At 39.4% G+C, this 14,615-nt stretch overlaps 1 protein-coding gene across 10 annotated transcripts in view; it reads right to left on the reverse strand.

The window, feature by feature from the left end:
- The window catches only part of CIITA (class II major histocompatibility complex transactivator), a 36,646-nt gene extending 29,134 nt beyond the window's left edge, over window positions 1-7,512 (reverse strand). For 5 of the 10 annotated variants that reach the window (XM_068699514.1, XM_068699510.1, XM_068699513.1 and 2 more), the window contains exon 1: window positions 7,146-7,512. In XM_068699514.1, coding sequence (XP_068555615.1) covers window positions 7,146-7,446 — 301 coding nt within the window. In that variant the 5' untranslated portion in view covers window positions 7,447-7,512. Of the gene's footprint in view, window positions 1-68; window positions 228-3,865; window positions 4,045-4,303; window positions 4,443-7,145 lie in introns of those variants that run through there. The other 5 variants (XM_068699511.1, XM_068699508.1, XM_068699516.1 and 2 more) reach the window with 4 other exon arrangements.
- Between the last annotated feature and the right edge of the window lie 7,103 nt (window positions 7,513-14,615).

A 14,615-nucleotide genomic window follows, 5' to 3' on the forward strand; every position in this document is an offset into this window, starting at 1 on the left:
TATAAACACAGTCAGGCCTTTCAGAATACCAGGTTTCCACAGTGTGAATAATGCTGTTGAAGCATTACCTCTGATTCAATGTGATTTTGGGGTTAGAGACAGAGAACTAATTAGCAGAAGCTCGTAAGTTACATGGTCCTGGGTGACCTGCTCCAGGTGGCCCTGCCTGAGTAGCAGGGTTGGAGCAGATGACCTCCAGAGATCCTCTCCAACCTTAACCATTCTGTGATCCTGTGAAGCTGTAAAGGGAATGCAAGAAAAACAAATTCATTACTCCTTCCAAGTTCAGCATTTAGTAAAGTGCTTGATTACAGCAGTTGAAGAAAAGGGTAAGTCCTATGGATAAAGACTACACAGGCCTTCTTAGTCTTCATGGAAATGAAAAGTTTTATTTAACTCATAATCATAAGAGCTTTTGTTATTTTAAAGCTTTCTTTCTATGCCATTTCCATGTGGTTAAATATATAAGTAATGCACAATGTTTTGCATTACAAGGTCAAGGAGTCAGGAAGCAGCCAAGAGGAATTCTAGAGATTTCCACCAGCTAGACAGGTGAAAATTAAAAACTAAGAGGTACTATAACCCAGCAGCACAGGAATGAGAGAAAGGTAGCCTTCTACCTAGGGAAGAATGAAGACTGCTACTCTTTTAAAAATTAAAAACTTAAATATTTCTCTTTTTTGCTTCTGTTTACTTTTTTTTTTTTTCCTTCATTGCATTGGGCTTGACATAAATGTACACACAGCTGCCTTTCTATTGACTACACTGGATTTTGGATGCTGTAATTTTTTTCTTTAGCTGAACCAAGAAATTCTTATTAGCAGCTGTGCTGCTGTGTTAAAATGATGGTGGGACCACTAATAGCACTTTGTCCAAGGCTGCAGGGAAAAAGAAAGGAGTTTAGGAAAGATTTCTACATAACGGGAGTGACAGAGGCAAACGGGATTGTGCCCCAGGGACAGGGAGTGTTTGGCTGCAGGTTGGAACTAAAGCACAGAAAACGAAACCTGACATTACTAAGCATGTTTACAACAGCAATTGCTTTCCCATTGCTTCCCCTTTTTTTTCTCACTGCATCCTACTGAATCCAGCAGCCCACTGTCTGAGACCACAGGGGAATATGTTCTCTATCTTTCAGACACTTTCTTGATTGTTTCCTACACAATTCTAATTTAGCTTACTGATAATACAGTCCCTTTGGGGTGCCATGCAATGCTGCCAAAATGGGTATATGGCACACTTTCACATCACAGGACTAAAAAGTGTCACTGCAGTCCCTGTGAATTGAGGTTTGAGCATCACAGCTGTGACTGCTGCTCTCAGTCAGCTCTTGGGGGAACAACAGAGGCCTCGCATCACCTGGGATGCCAGTGCTCTCATTTGCGGTCAGCATCTGTGCACAAAGTGGAAGTGCTGGGTGGAGTTAGACAGGATGAACTTCCCAATGTATTTCCAGGCCTTTCAGAAAGTTCAATCCTTTGTTGCATGGACCCTTGTTAAAACTATTTTTTGTGTCTTTAAATATTGAAGTGAAACCTCCTTCCCGCAGCAGTCTATACACTCCAGCTCCATCATTATATGCAATAGACCCGTGTTCCCTTTGCATTACCTCTACAATGATTCAGCACATAACTGTTACAGCAGGGTTTCTACACAGGATACACTTGTGTTAATGCTGTATTCTGCTCATACAGCACAATATGATTCATTTGCAAGACTCTTGGTGGTTTTTGTTCAGTGCTATTTCAGAGCACAAGCAAAACCATAAGAATTAACAATGCTGGAAAAGTAGTAAAATAGTGAGCATCGCCACACTAGGACAAAGAATCCAGTTGAAGAAGCAGTAGGTGTTCACTTAAACAGACAAATCTTGAGAGTTAGATGGGGCATTTTAGATTTCAAAAGATAAAGGGAATGATTGTGATTTATCATTTGGCCCCAATAATTTGACACCAAATAATGAATTCTGCTACTAACTAAAACCAAATGGTAATTAAGAGAAAGGAGAAGGTTTATACAAAGGCAATAATGTAAAGTTTTCTCCAAAAAGGTGGTAGATACTTCTGAAGAGATTGTTAGGGGGGTTCCTTTCCCTAACTCTGTTGACAGCTGAACTAACCGGTAAGAAAGCATTCTTCCCACATGAGTATAGACATTAAGAAAAAATAATAATAATAAAAAAGCAATTTCAGGAACAGAGGAAACCCCCCTGCAATTTAATTTTTATACCAGTTCAGGAAGCTGAGGGTAATTCCTAGCAGGACAGTAGTAGTGCCAGGTAAATCACACATTTCATAACTGGAGGATAACATAACATTACTACTCCAAATCTTAGGTTACAGAAAGATGAGAGAGTGGGACTGTCATAAAGACAGGAGGTTAAAACAAAATCACACAAATATTACTTTAAAAATGTTATTATGTGCTACACTTAGGATGAATCTGAGTTAAGCAAGGTGACAGAAAAAACAAGCACCATCGAACTATCTAAATATACATTTCAGTGAAACACTGTCACTTAGAGCTAAAAGCTCAATAACATCAGCCACAACTTTCAAGACTTTTTTCTTTTTTTCTTTTAACAACTTTCTCCTGATCTGCTCTATTTCTCTGCACTTCTTGAAGGTTACTGTGCCTGTGTTGTCCATAACCCACAACGGAAACCAGCAGGCAGGGTCATGGTTCCTGGGTTTTGCTCCACGTGTTTTTTTGGGGTGATATTCTCTGGGATATGGGCAGGTCATCAGCAGCACAAGTCCCCTCCATGCTACAATAACTGTCTCTCCTCTCCCCATGTCCATTGCCAGCAATTCCTCTGCTCCACAAGCAACAGCTTTTTCTTTCAGAGAAGGTCTGATCTTAAACTGTGGATATCGGTGCTCAAACTATATTTAGCTTTGAGAGTTTGGGTTTCTGTTCCAGATCTGTGAAAAAGCTATGTCTGAAAGCATGTTCATCTCTTCCTGTTGTATGACATGATTTAATAAAAGACACTACTTTTACCTACAGAATGTACCTGGCCCATGCAGTATTGTTACTTTCCATGGGTTTTATAGTCTGAAATGAAAGAATAGAGATGATGCCAGAAAAAAAAAAAAAGCAGCACTATATCCTGTCTTATTCCCCTTTGTCTCCTTTAGGTGAGTTTAAAGAAGTTAGAAAAAGTGTAAATATCAAGTAGAAGGATTTTCTGCCTTTCAATGAACTTTGCTGTATGGTGACCAACACAAATTAAAAACAAAACCCAACCAGACAAAAAACAAAAGTCCTGCCTGGGAGATAGCCCAAAGCAGGCAGACTGATCATGCGCTGTCCTGCAGGTGCCATAGCTGGGAAAATATTCAAGAGCAGAATCTGCCTTCTGAAGCCAGCATTGCCTCTGGTGTCACAGCTGTGCTCATCTTGCCCATCTCAGCAGCAAGGTGATATGAAGTGGTACAGTAAACACCTTGCCTTCTTTTGTCAGACCAACTACCTTTGCATTCAGAGACTTTTTTCAAGACAGAACCTCAGCCCTCCTAAATCAGAAAATTTTCCTGCCAGAGCTCTAAGACTGGAAACAAGCCATATTTTTCTAATGCTCCACGGTTTCACTTTCAATACAAGCAAAATCTTTACAAAGAACAAGTGCATTCCTCTCAAAATCTGAAAGAAATTATAACAAGCTTTCAAGCAATTAACAGGGCTGGGCACAAAACAAAATCGCAAACAGTCTCCAAAACTTCACCCACTCAAATGCAGACTTCATCTCACAAATACTTCAGGACCAGATACTGACACACCGCTGTTACCAATATTCACAGCATGTATAAGATAGATTTACCATGACAAAAGCACAGCATTCAAGAATTGAGGAAAAACTGACCTTAGGAAAGCAGACAGTTCCTGTTCCTTCACTCCGGATTCAGCACCAGAAAAACAGGAGAGCTGCTGTCACTGTTTAGGGCTCACAGAAAGTAACAGCAGAAAGGAGGAAATGACCAGGCCAGTCACAGCAGAAATGCTAGAGGCTTAAGGGGAATTCCAAAGAGGAAAAGTAAGAAGAAGCTCCCTTCTGGCAGCCCCTGTAGAATAAACGTGGGTAACCTGTCGCTAGCCACAGTTAAGAAGAGCCTGTGCTTCTTACTCCGTAGGAGCGGAATGATTTATTCGGATGGAAATTGGATGGGTGTCAATGGTAACAATTTTCAGTGCCCTTCAGAATGCTCTTTGTGGTTTTATTCTGGTTCAGACCTGTCCTAAAGTCACGCTGTTAAACAGTCCATCAGTAAGAATAAAGCAAGCAGCATGCAAACACTCTTACCTTGCAGCTTCGTGTGCTCAAACAAAAATGAAAGTACCTTTCACACATTCATAAGCTCTGCCAACACAGAACTGGTTTGCTCTCCTGCGAGTATTTTTTGCCATTGGTCCAAAATGACGTACAATATTCTGTGAAATGTAAAGCTTGTCTGGCTTACATACGCTGTTCAGAGTTTGCTGGTATCAACATGCGGCAGACAACATTTATTCATTTAATGAATCTCAGACTGAGTCACATCTTTGCAGTGCCTATTTGGCTTAAGACACAGATCTTTTTGAAAGCCAACTTACCTAATGAGTGTTCCTACCATGATACTTACAGCTGCTTCTGTGCGTCTCTGCAACCCAGTTTTCCTATTTTTTTTTTTTGTTTTTACTATGCATAGACCTACACAAATTAGAAAATACTTATGATTCTATTCTCAAATGATAAAATATTTCTTCTAGTATTATTCCACCATCAACAGCTTATAACAAAATTCCGAAGTATGAAGAGGGAAGGAAGTGGGATTTGATGAAGTCAATGTCTTCCAAGACTCGTGAGGTAAAATTTTGATCAGACACTTGGTAACACTGGATTCTGCACAAGGCAGCATGTCCTACCAACAAAGCGGCTGTTGACCTAAGCCTTCTCCCTTTGCAGAGGAGCTCAACTTCCACCAGCTTCCATGGGAACATGCTCACAAGAGGTGATGTTTCCTTCCTGGGAGCAGCTGATCATAACACAAATTTTGCATGGAATACCCCTACAACAGATAATTGTTAACCCTGTTCTAATGCACAGCACAACGCCACAAGTTATAAGCTCCTTTACCAACCCTGCAGCCAGATTTCTTTATCAGCTTCTGAGTCTGTAATCCTATGAGGTAAGCGATTTACTTCATGGATGACAGTTTGGGGAACAAAAGAGTTCAGCTGTTTACTGTGACTCCAGTTCACATAAACTACAGTAAACAGTGATTGTCCACTTTTTGCACAACGACCACAGCTGATTAGAAACAGCAGAAATGAGTGGATGGAGCAAATCAGAATACTGGTTCATCTAGTGGACTAGTCTATAATGATGGTCTTAGAGTGTAAAGCAGACTGGAAAACAGGAGGCTATGAGAGCCAAGAACTAACTGGCTGAACTCCTCAGATGACCATCATCTTCTGTGCTTCAGCTTTTGCTGATTCAAAACAAAGAAATGCTGCCCTACGGCAAAAGGAACAAGCAGAATATATCAATAGGTATTGAAAGCACCACAAAACTGATGTCAATGATGCACTTTGCAAGAGAAGGACAACTGGGGCTTTCTCACCCAGAAATTTTAAACATCCTTTTCAAGTAAGAGAAACATCTGCAAAACTACTAAGTAGTGATAAACCTGCTGGTATCAGTCTGTTCCTGACCCTAGCTGACTTTGCAGAATGAAACGGTCATTGAACATATGTCTGAAAGTGAACAAATTGGAAAAGGAAAGTTAGAAAAAAATTTGCTTCAGGGGAAGGCTAATACAGTTTGAGCCTCTTCGTGACAAATTTGTCTTTGAAACCACTTTTTTTAAGTTCATCTCCATACTACAAAATCTAGAGAACAGTGACAACGATTGAACATGTGATGGACGAAGACTAATGCTTCTTCTGATGCACTCTGGTTTCCCTCTGTCGCGTCTCAAATTCAAGCTTTATGAGAGAGGCACAGAGCCAGGCACAACAGCATCAAGCTCTTTGAATGGAGATTTCAGTTCCTACCATTACAAAAATGAGGAGTGGCTATCTTTATGTACACATCACAGATTTAATTAAAAACAGAAAACAAACTACATATACCCTCAGTTTAAGTGACACCAGGGTACTAGTGTCACTATTATATTCTACATTTAAATATAATTTGTTGGCATTAATTTGACTGTAAGAACAGCACTAAGGTCTTCTGGTTAAGTATTTTTCCTCTCATGAATTATCTTAAGTTGTTCATTAGCACTTCTTCTTGTACTTTCAGCAATACCATGAGAAATAATGCCCAATGCTGTATTTTAGGAGAGGAAAAAGTTTGCACCCACAATGACGTCCGAGGTCCTTCCATCAGATTTACATGATTATCTGGGTATTCTATTAAGTATTCTTTTATTCTCTTTTTTGTGTTGCTTGGTTTCATAAAAGTAAATCTTAATACTATAATTTAAGCTGGGGTTCTGTTGTTTCACATAAAATGGACCATGTTGGGATTGTCCCAGAACTACTCCTGTTCTTCATTACATACAACATTAATTTGTTGTATGTAAATTACATACATTATAAGGTCTCCATTTTTATGTCGCCTACTGCCCACTAAGAATCTCAGATTTCTTGAACCCAGCTTCATAAGTCTTTAAGTGCTTCCTGTCCTTAAGTTTGCAGAAGTCTGTTATAGACATTGTAATTTTTGTGCTTATAAATACCTGGAACTTGCAACAGAGTGCATTCCCCCCAGTACATGCTTGACAAATATAAGGGATTTCCCCACATCAGTTGTCAGGATGAACAAATCATCAAGAACAAATGCTGCTCAGACTATCAATGGCTAGGATGTCAGCTGAGAAAAATTGATCTTAGCATAGTCTCCTTAATCTATTTTGCATTTTGTGTTCTGCAAAAGATGGCAAAGAATAAGTCTTATTATGGCCTGACTATGTAAAGGGATATATGGGTGCTACCCCAAATGGGTGGATCTGATTTAGCTGCTGTTGAATTACATTCTTTGCTTTTCTCTTCCTTACCTGCTCTCCACTGATGCACTTTGCACTATGTCACAATACAATCTCAATATGCAATAAACAAAAGTAAATCTTTAACAATGCAAAAAAGAAAAAGCTTATTACCAGACATGTGCTTGGTTCCTGTTGGCTCATTATCTATGATGTTTTGAGGTCTACTGCCACAGAGGTTTAAACAAGAGTGGGGAATCAAAGTGTTCCAATACATGTCCCATTTCTCCACAAATGTCAGAGAAATCTTCCTTGCAAGGTCCTCTCTGTCTTTTTCATGGAGCAAGGCCTGATGGTACTCCTTGGATATCACATGTTCTTTCAGCATGAGGTTAAGCAATGCATGGTCATCAGAAGCTGTAGCACCTGAAAGAATCTTCCTTATTCTAGGCAGGATCTCCTTAAAAAGATTCATACTTGCAGCTGAGGATGCTTGAAGGAGGTCTGAGCAAAACCTGAAGTGCTTCAATTAAAAGTAAAAATAAATAAATAAATAATCTACTCAGTCAGCATGAAAAAGATGAAGTGAAAAAAAAAAAATGGTCAGAGACTTTGGCTTGCAGTAGCAGAGGTGTTTCCTCATTTCATTAAGCCTTTAAATAACATTTCCAAGAACAAATAGCTTCTTCATGAAATGACAAAACATCACAAGTCTTCCAAGCGTTCAATTCATAAAAGAATTTTCAAAATCAGCAACCTGATCATCTCAAAAAATAACTAAAAAACATTTTTTCCATTAAAAAATGACTGTTACAGCTGTATCTTTTTCTCCCAGCAGAGCTGGAATGTAGATGCACTAGTGGACCCAGCTAGGTCACTGCTAAATCAGAACAGTACCAAAAGCTTCAGCACAAAACATTTCCTCTGCAAGAGGTGTAGGTTTAAAACTCAGAGACTTCAACATAGGATTAGAGATTCAGTTGTGAATTAATTTTGCTTTCACAAAAGTCAAACAAGTTAGAACCAGGGTAAAAGCTCTGAGGTAGAAAATTATTCCAAATCTGGCTCTGGTTTCTGCCACATCTGAAGTTACGAGATTGAAAAAAGTAATTAGAAAAATTGGTCACAAGTTCTATATATTTTTATTCAAAGGTAACATACTTATATTCCAAGGGGTGAATACTTTAAATTAAATTCCTTAAAGAGAAGTTTAAAGTCCCCAGTTCAAAAGAGCACCAAATCTTCCATAACAGTAACTCCAAATCTGCTACCACCTGACCCCTCACCTCAGCTCAAAACTAGGAAGAAATCTTTTTTAAAACTAGCTTTTTGAGTAATTTCTTGCTCTTCAAGAGCCGATAGGCTAAGTATGGGATTAAGATTGAAATATCTAACTACTTTTCTCATTATTTACTTCTCAGTTTTACTACCTTGAATATTTCCATGATTTCTTTTCACCATCAGACACATTTCAAAGTGGAGCAATAATTCTACCTAGTTAGAAACAACACACTGATGGGAATTTGCTAAATCTTTATAAAAGTTTGAAGTACACAACTGAAAACTCTGGTTTTCAGTTATAATGTCATGTTCTTTCCAAATGTACATGTTTATGTTCAGTATCAGGAAATACATGCAAAACATAAGAAAAATAAGGAACCTCATTATCTAGCAGTACAATTTTGACCTGCAGTGCAGGTAGGTATCAAGTTTTACTGTAACTATTTAAATGGCAACCAAGACAAGCAAATTATTTTACTATATTTTATTATTATATTTTCCTTAGGGGAAAGTAAATCCCTTCAATTTCTTTTTCTTTTTTTTTTTTTTTTTTTTTTGGCATGTTTTACTCATGCCAAATAATGGTTTTTTAAATGTATTTTCCTTTAAAGTTGCTGCCTACATTGATTCAAAACAGGAGAGAACATTAGTTCTGTTGAAGTATAAATAGTAAGACAGCCCTCTCTGCTTGGAGTAGTGCTGAAAAATAGTTTCCTTACTTTTATCAACATAAAGCTGCACTGAATAAGATGCCTCCACATGTACATTATCATGAGTGGAGCACACATGGAAGGCAGATGAAAGCCTGCCTTGCAGAAAGTTGGAAACTGCTTGCTATTAGAGCAAACGAGAATGAGTTTACCACAGTTTGGGGAAAAGAGACCTAAGTGCACAGTCCAATCGCTTTTTAAATTCAGACAGGCTTGGTGCAGTGATTACGTCCCTGGGGAGCCTGTTCCAGTGCGCAACCACCCACTCGGTGAAGAACCTCTTCCTGATGTCCAGCCTAAACTTCCCCTGCCTCAGCTTAACACCGTTCCCGTGGGTCCTATCACTGGTGTTTTCAGAGAATAGGTCACCTGCCTCTCCACTCCCCGTCGCGAGGAAGTTGTAGACTGCGATGAGGTTCCCCCTCAGCCTCCTCTTCTCCAGGCTGAGCAGGCCCAGTGCCCCCAGCCACTCCTCATATGTCTTCCCCTCTAGGCCCTTCACCATGTTCGTCGCCCTCCTCTGGACACTCTCCAACAGTTTCATGTCCTTTTTGTGCTGTGGTGCCCAGAACTGCACACAGTACTCGAGGTGAGGCCGCAACAGTGCAGAGCAGAGCGGGACAATCACCTCCCTCGACTGACAAGCGATGCCGTGCTTGATGCACCCCAGGACACGGTTGGCCTTCCTGGCTGCCAGGGCACACTGCTGGCTCATATTCAACTTGCTGTCAACCACAACACCCAGATCCCTCTCTGCGGGGCTGCTCTCCAGCGTTTTGTTGCCCAGTCTGTACATATAGCCAGGGTTGCCCCATCCCAGGTGCAGGACCCAGCACTTGCCTTTGTTAAACTTCATGTGGTTGGTGATTGCCCAGCTCTCCAATCTGTCCAGATCTCTCTGCAAGGCCTTTCCACCGTCATCAGAATCCACAACTCCTCCAAGTTTGGTGTCATTGGCAAATTTGCTCAAAACACCTTCTAGTCCTACATCGAAATCATTTGTAAGGACATTTATAAAGGCCCTAAAATGGAGCCTTGAGGGACCCCACTAGTGACTATCCGCCAGCCAGATGTGGCCCCATTAACCACAACCCTTTGAGAAACACAGTAACACAGGGATGCCAGATTTCATTTTGTGTGCAAACGAGGAACTTGCATCCATGGGATAGTTTCCTCCAGATGTAGAAAAGCATGGAAATATCTCGTGATGCTTAATCACTATTACCACTTATGCATGAGGAAAGTAGATTTTCTGTGTTTCAAACATTAAACAGTTTCCACTTGCAAATGTACACAGGGAACATCCTGCACAAAGAGAAGACTATAGGCTTTTCAACACAAATACATTTTTTTTTCCTGTTATACTTAGATTTGGGACAGATCCAAAGTGGGATTGCCTTCACACAGGTGTGAGTGTATACGGATCTCAATCGATCCCTGTGTTTTACTCTTGCTATGTGTTTTCAGGATTCCTGAGTTTTCCAAAAATATATCCAAGATCATTTGTTGGGATGCATTTTTTATACAGTTGTCCCCAGCTTTGTTGGGCTACCAGCAAAGATATCAAGTACTAGAAGAACTCTGCCTTTGACTTTAAAAAATTATTATCTTGTAGCTGTAAGCAAAATGAGCAGCAGGGGATTACAGTTACATGTTACATCAAGCCTTGAAAGCTTCACTTGACTTCTAGCACTGCTAATTTTCTGTTTTGAAAAAATAAAATAAAATAAAATAAAATAAAATAAAATAAAATAAAATAAAATAAAATAAAATAAAATAAAATAAAATAAAATAAAATAAAAATAAAATAAAACATTTCTATTTCTGCTTTTGTTTTTGCATTTGTAAAATTAAAAAATTCTCTTACTACCTTGACACCAGGTAAAATCTACTAAGGCTCGTGATATACCCAGATGCCAGGTATTGAAGGCCGTAACCTTGCCTACACTGGTACACTTTCAGCTGTATTACTGTCTCTGGGAAGACAGAGAAATTAATTGCCAACATTTTACTATGGTTATTTGGATTTCAAAATTAGCTGTAGACTACTATTTACTTAGAAGTGATACTTCCTCTCGATGCAGAGAAATCAAAAACACGACTTCTCCTTTTTAAGTGACTTTCCTCTTTAAAATGTATCATAGCACAAACAATGTGTGTGAAAAAGAGAACTAAGTCAGAACGTGCATTTTTTGCTATTTACTGCTAATGTTGCCACTGTTTAGCACCTTCTGTAGCTAAGGCAGAGCACTAGATTTCTTCTCCTTTTGACTTCAAGAGAAGACTACCACAATGATCCTTAAAAAGAGATACAGAGGCTATGCAGAATCCCATACCTAAATAGGTAAGTGTGTCAGTTAAAGAGAATTCTTAAAACAAGAAGGGAAGCTGTGCCACTGAATACACACATTCATCTGTGAAGCAAAGAAATGAAATGCTGATGCCAATATACTACACAACTTGAATCATTACAATCAGAAAACATGGAAATTTGCTGAATAGACTTTTCAGTCCATGAAAAATTGTTCAACCAACAGTATGTTAGTGCTATGATTAGCCTGGAAAAATAGGGTTTCCCCCCCAAAATGTGGCATTGAATCCACTTTATGGCCAGTGACATAGCTGACTGGAAAACCAGAAACAACAGCTCACTCAACATTAAGGGTATTTTCAAGGAATTAACACATAACGTAGTATCCACTGAAATCAATTGGGTCTTTGCGGCAACATCCATGAGCATTAGAGAATGCTGCCCTTAGTGAATGTCTACATATCAGCATCCCCCCTAACTTTGTTGCATTTTACAATGCTGGACCATGGAAATTTGCCTTGGGTGAATATTAGAATGGAGACGTCTGTTACCAATGTACTTTTTTTTTTTTTTTTTTTTTTTTTTTTTTTTTTTTTTTTGTGATGTGTATTTAACCAGGATTTCCTAAGCAATTCTGTGTGAAGTCCTTCAGCAACCTTCTACACTGATGCCTCTAGTATTACCCACCATATTGCTTCCCAAACACTATGAAGAGCTTCAGTACTGCAGTATGAAGCCTACAGGTGAGATACATAGAGCCCAAGGTGACACACTACAACACTGCTGGTCATACTGGCTATTTCCCCAGAATGTATTTGTCTCAGTTGAGGTTAGAAACTCAAAAGGTAGGGAATTTCCAGTCTAGCAAGTGAAAAAAAAAAAAAAAAAAAAAAAAAAAAAAAAAAAAAAGATTAGGACTGCAAATATTTGTGATCATTCAAAATCTCCCAGGACTTGACAAGCATTCTCAGAAAACTGATGGAGCAAGGCAGGCTGAACAAAAGAACTGTTAGATGACTGCTTGACAACATCCTAATTGTTTTTACCTTTGAAAGGTATCCCTTAAGAAATGACCTTGTTTTTTAACTAGTCTGGGATACCCAATTTTGCTGCCAGTCTACCGTAAATGTTCAGTGGAATTCCACTGCTTCCTGTAAAATATTAAAGTTAAAAAACTCATAGCCCTCACACTTTTAGCTTCACAGCATAAATAACAACAAATTTGCCAACCTGGCCTTTGCAGGCCAGATATTTTGTGTCAAGAGGACACTGCTACCACAAGGCTCTCTTCACGGAGAATTAAGCAGATAGGTATGAAGACATTAAACTGTTTACAGCAGCAAGGTATCATTTTTCATACATCCTCTCTGTATTGAGAGGCAGACATCTAAACTGATCATTCCACTGCTTTCTACCTCACCTAAAATCACAGTGATTCATTACTTTCACTGGCACTAGAATGTGTGGAATTTCTCAGAAGAACTGCAACAACTGAAAACTAAATTAACAAAAATTTGTTGGTGTTCAAAACAAGCACTGCTCACTGACAAGCACGCTGTTATCCTACCACACTATTTTAACCAGCACGCTGGACCTCTGTGATCTAAATTTAAACAGATTCTGTTCCTGTTCCAGGCGATCTGTTCTACCTGGGAGGAGCTCCAGAGCTGATAGCAGAGGGGCTCTATTTTTCATGGACCTCTTGACCTTAGACAAGGGACCAGCAAAGTTGAATGTGGGAATGTCCTAATGGGGTAAGTGAGGTAAGTCTTAGATGCCTAACGGCTTGCTCACTTGTAAAACACCAGAAAGTTGTACAGGAAGGGAATACAGTGCCAGGGAATGCACCATTTCCAGTGCCAGGGAATGTACAGGAAGGGAATACACTGCCAGGGAATGCACCATTTTAGGCTTTCTCAAGCAACAGTTTTCCTCCCATCTTCATGTAACACTCAGAAGCAGCTTATCTCTAGGTTTCAATACATAATTGTTCACAGTGCAAAGAACAGAGACATTTAGACAGACTTGTTGAGAAAGAATCAGAACTAGTTTATGGAAACAAATACAAAGGAGATTTTAGGTCATCTTCTGAATTTATGAAAAAAATATTGCAGTTGCATTACACAACTGTTTATGAAAAACTGTCCAGATACTCTAATTTGTGGTGTACCTGAGCATAGTTTTTCTTACATTGGTAGTCTGTTTCAGTGACATTTCATTTGTTTTAAATGCTACCTGATGTTTGTTCCTAGCTATATGACCCCACCTCTTTCACAAACACAGCAGAAATGAATGAATTTCTTCCACCCATCCTGCCCACATGCTCAAGGAGGGTCAGCAGAGCTTTCCACACTTGCCTTGCAGAAACAGTTACACAGTGGGAAACATTCCTGAAACGACTTGTACTTATTCTCTGGAAAATGTTACAGAACTATCTTGTTTTCCACTGAAGCATAGTTGCTGAGGATTTCATCGCAATTAAGAATAACTGCGCAAGTCCCATTGAAATATATTATTTTCACCTGGAAGAGAAGAGGTAAAGAGGAGGCAAGAAGTTTCAGCAGACTACCAACAAACATTTCCATAGGAGCAGCATGGCCACAACAGTTAGCAAGGAGAAACTGTGACACTTCTCAAGGTGGGGAAGCCATCACTGTATATGCAGAGGTACAGACCCGATAGTCTTAGGAAAAGAAGGTAACACCTGTCACACACCGGAAAAGTAATACCTTAAAGAAAAGGCATTTCACCAGAAAGCCATGGAGTATGAAGGGTTTTCACTAACAGTTGGCTGCAGCTGCATGCTCTGCAAACATGCCGTGAGCACCAGGACCTGCAGCAGCATCCAGCTGCTCCCTGGCCTACAGACTGAGGGAGAGACAGAAAGGAAGTCTTACTCCTTCTCTCGATTTTCAAGAGGTCTGCAAGTTTTATGTAAATGCACAGATCTCTTGCCCATAGTTTTAAGACAGGCAGGGCACAACAGCACTCATCTTGTTAAAGAACTCTGTCATTTATCTATGAGAGTGATTACAAAAATTGATGAAAGAGGAAAAAAATATCCCATATAAATGTAAATATGTAAAAAGAAATGTATATCCATCACTTGGACTTCACATAATTAGTCCAGTACACTGGAGCACGTGACAAAAATTGTATTTCCCCTTACACTAAAATAACATAGAGCAAGAATGGGAAACAGACTACAAATGCAAACCCAAACCAACAAGGAAAAGGACGTGTGCAAAACCACAGCTCTGTGTCAAGTTTCAAAATTATGGAGAAGAGAAATCTGAGCAAAAACACTACACTGACAGTTGAAGAAATCATGTATTTTAGGGG

Source organism: Anas acuta, chromosome 15 (genome assembly GCF_963932015.1).
Source record: "Anas acuta chromosome 15, bAnaAcu1.1, whole genome shotgun sequence".
Taxonomy (NCBI): domain Eukaryota; kingdom Metazoa; phylum Chordata; class Aves; order Anseriformes; family Anatidae; genus Anas; species Anas acuta.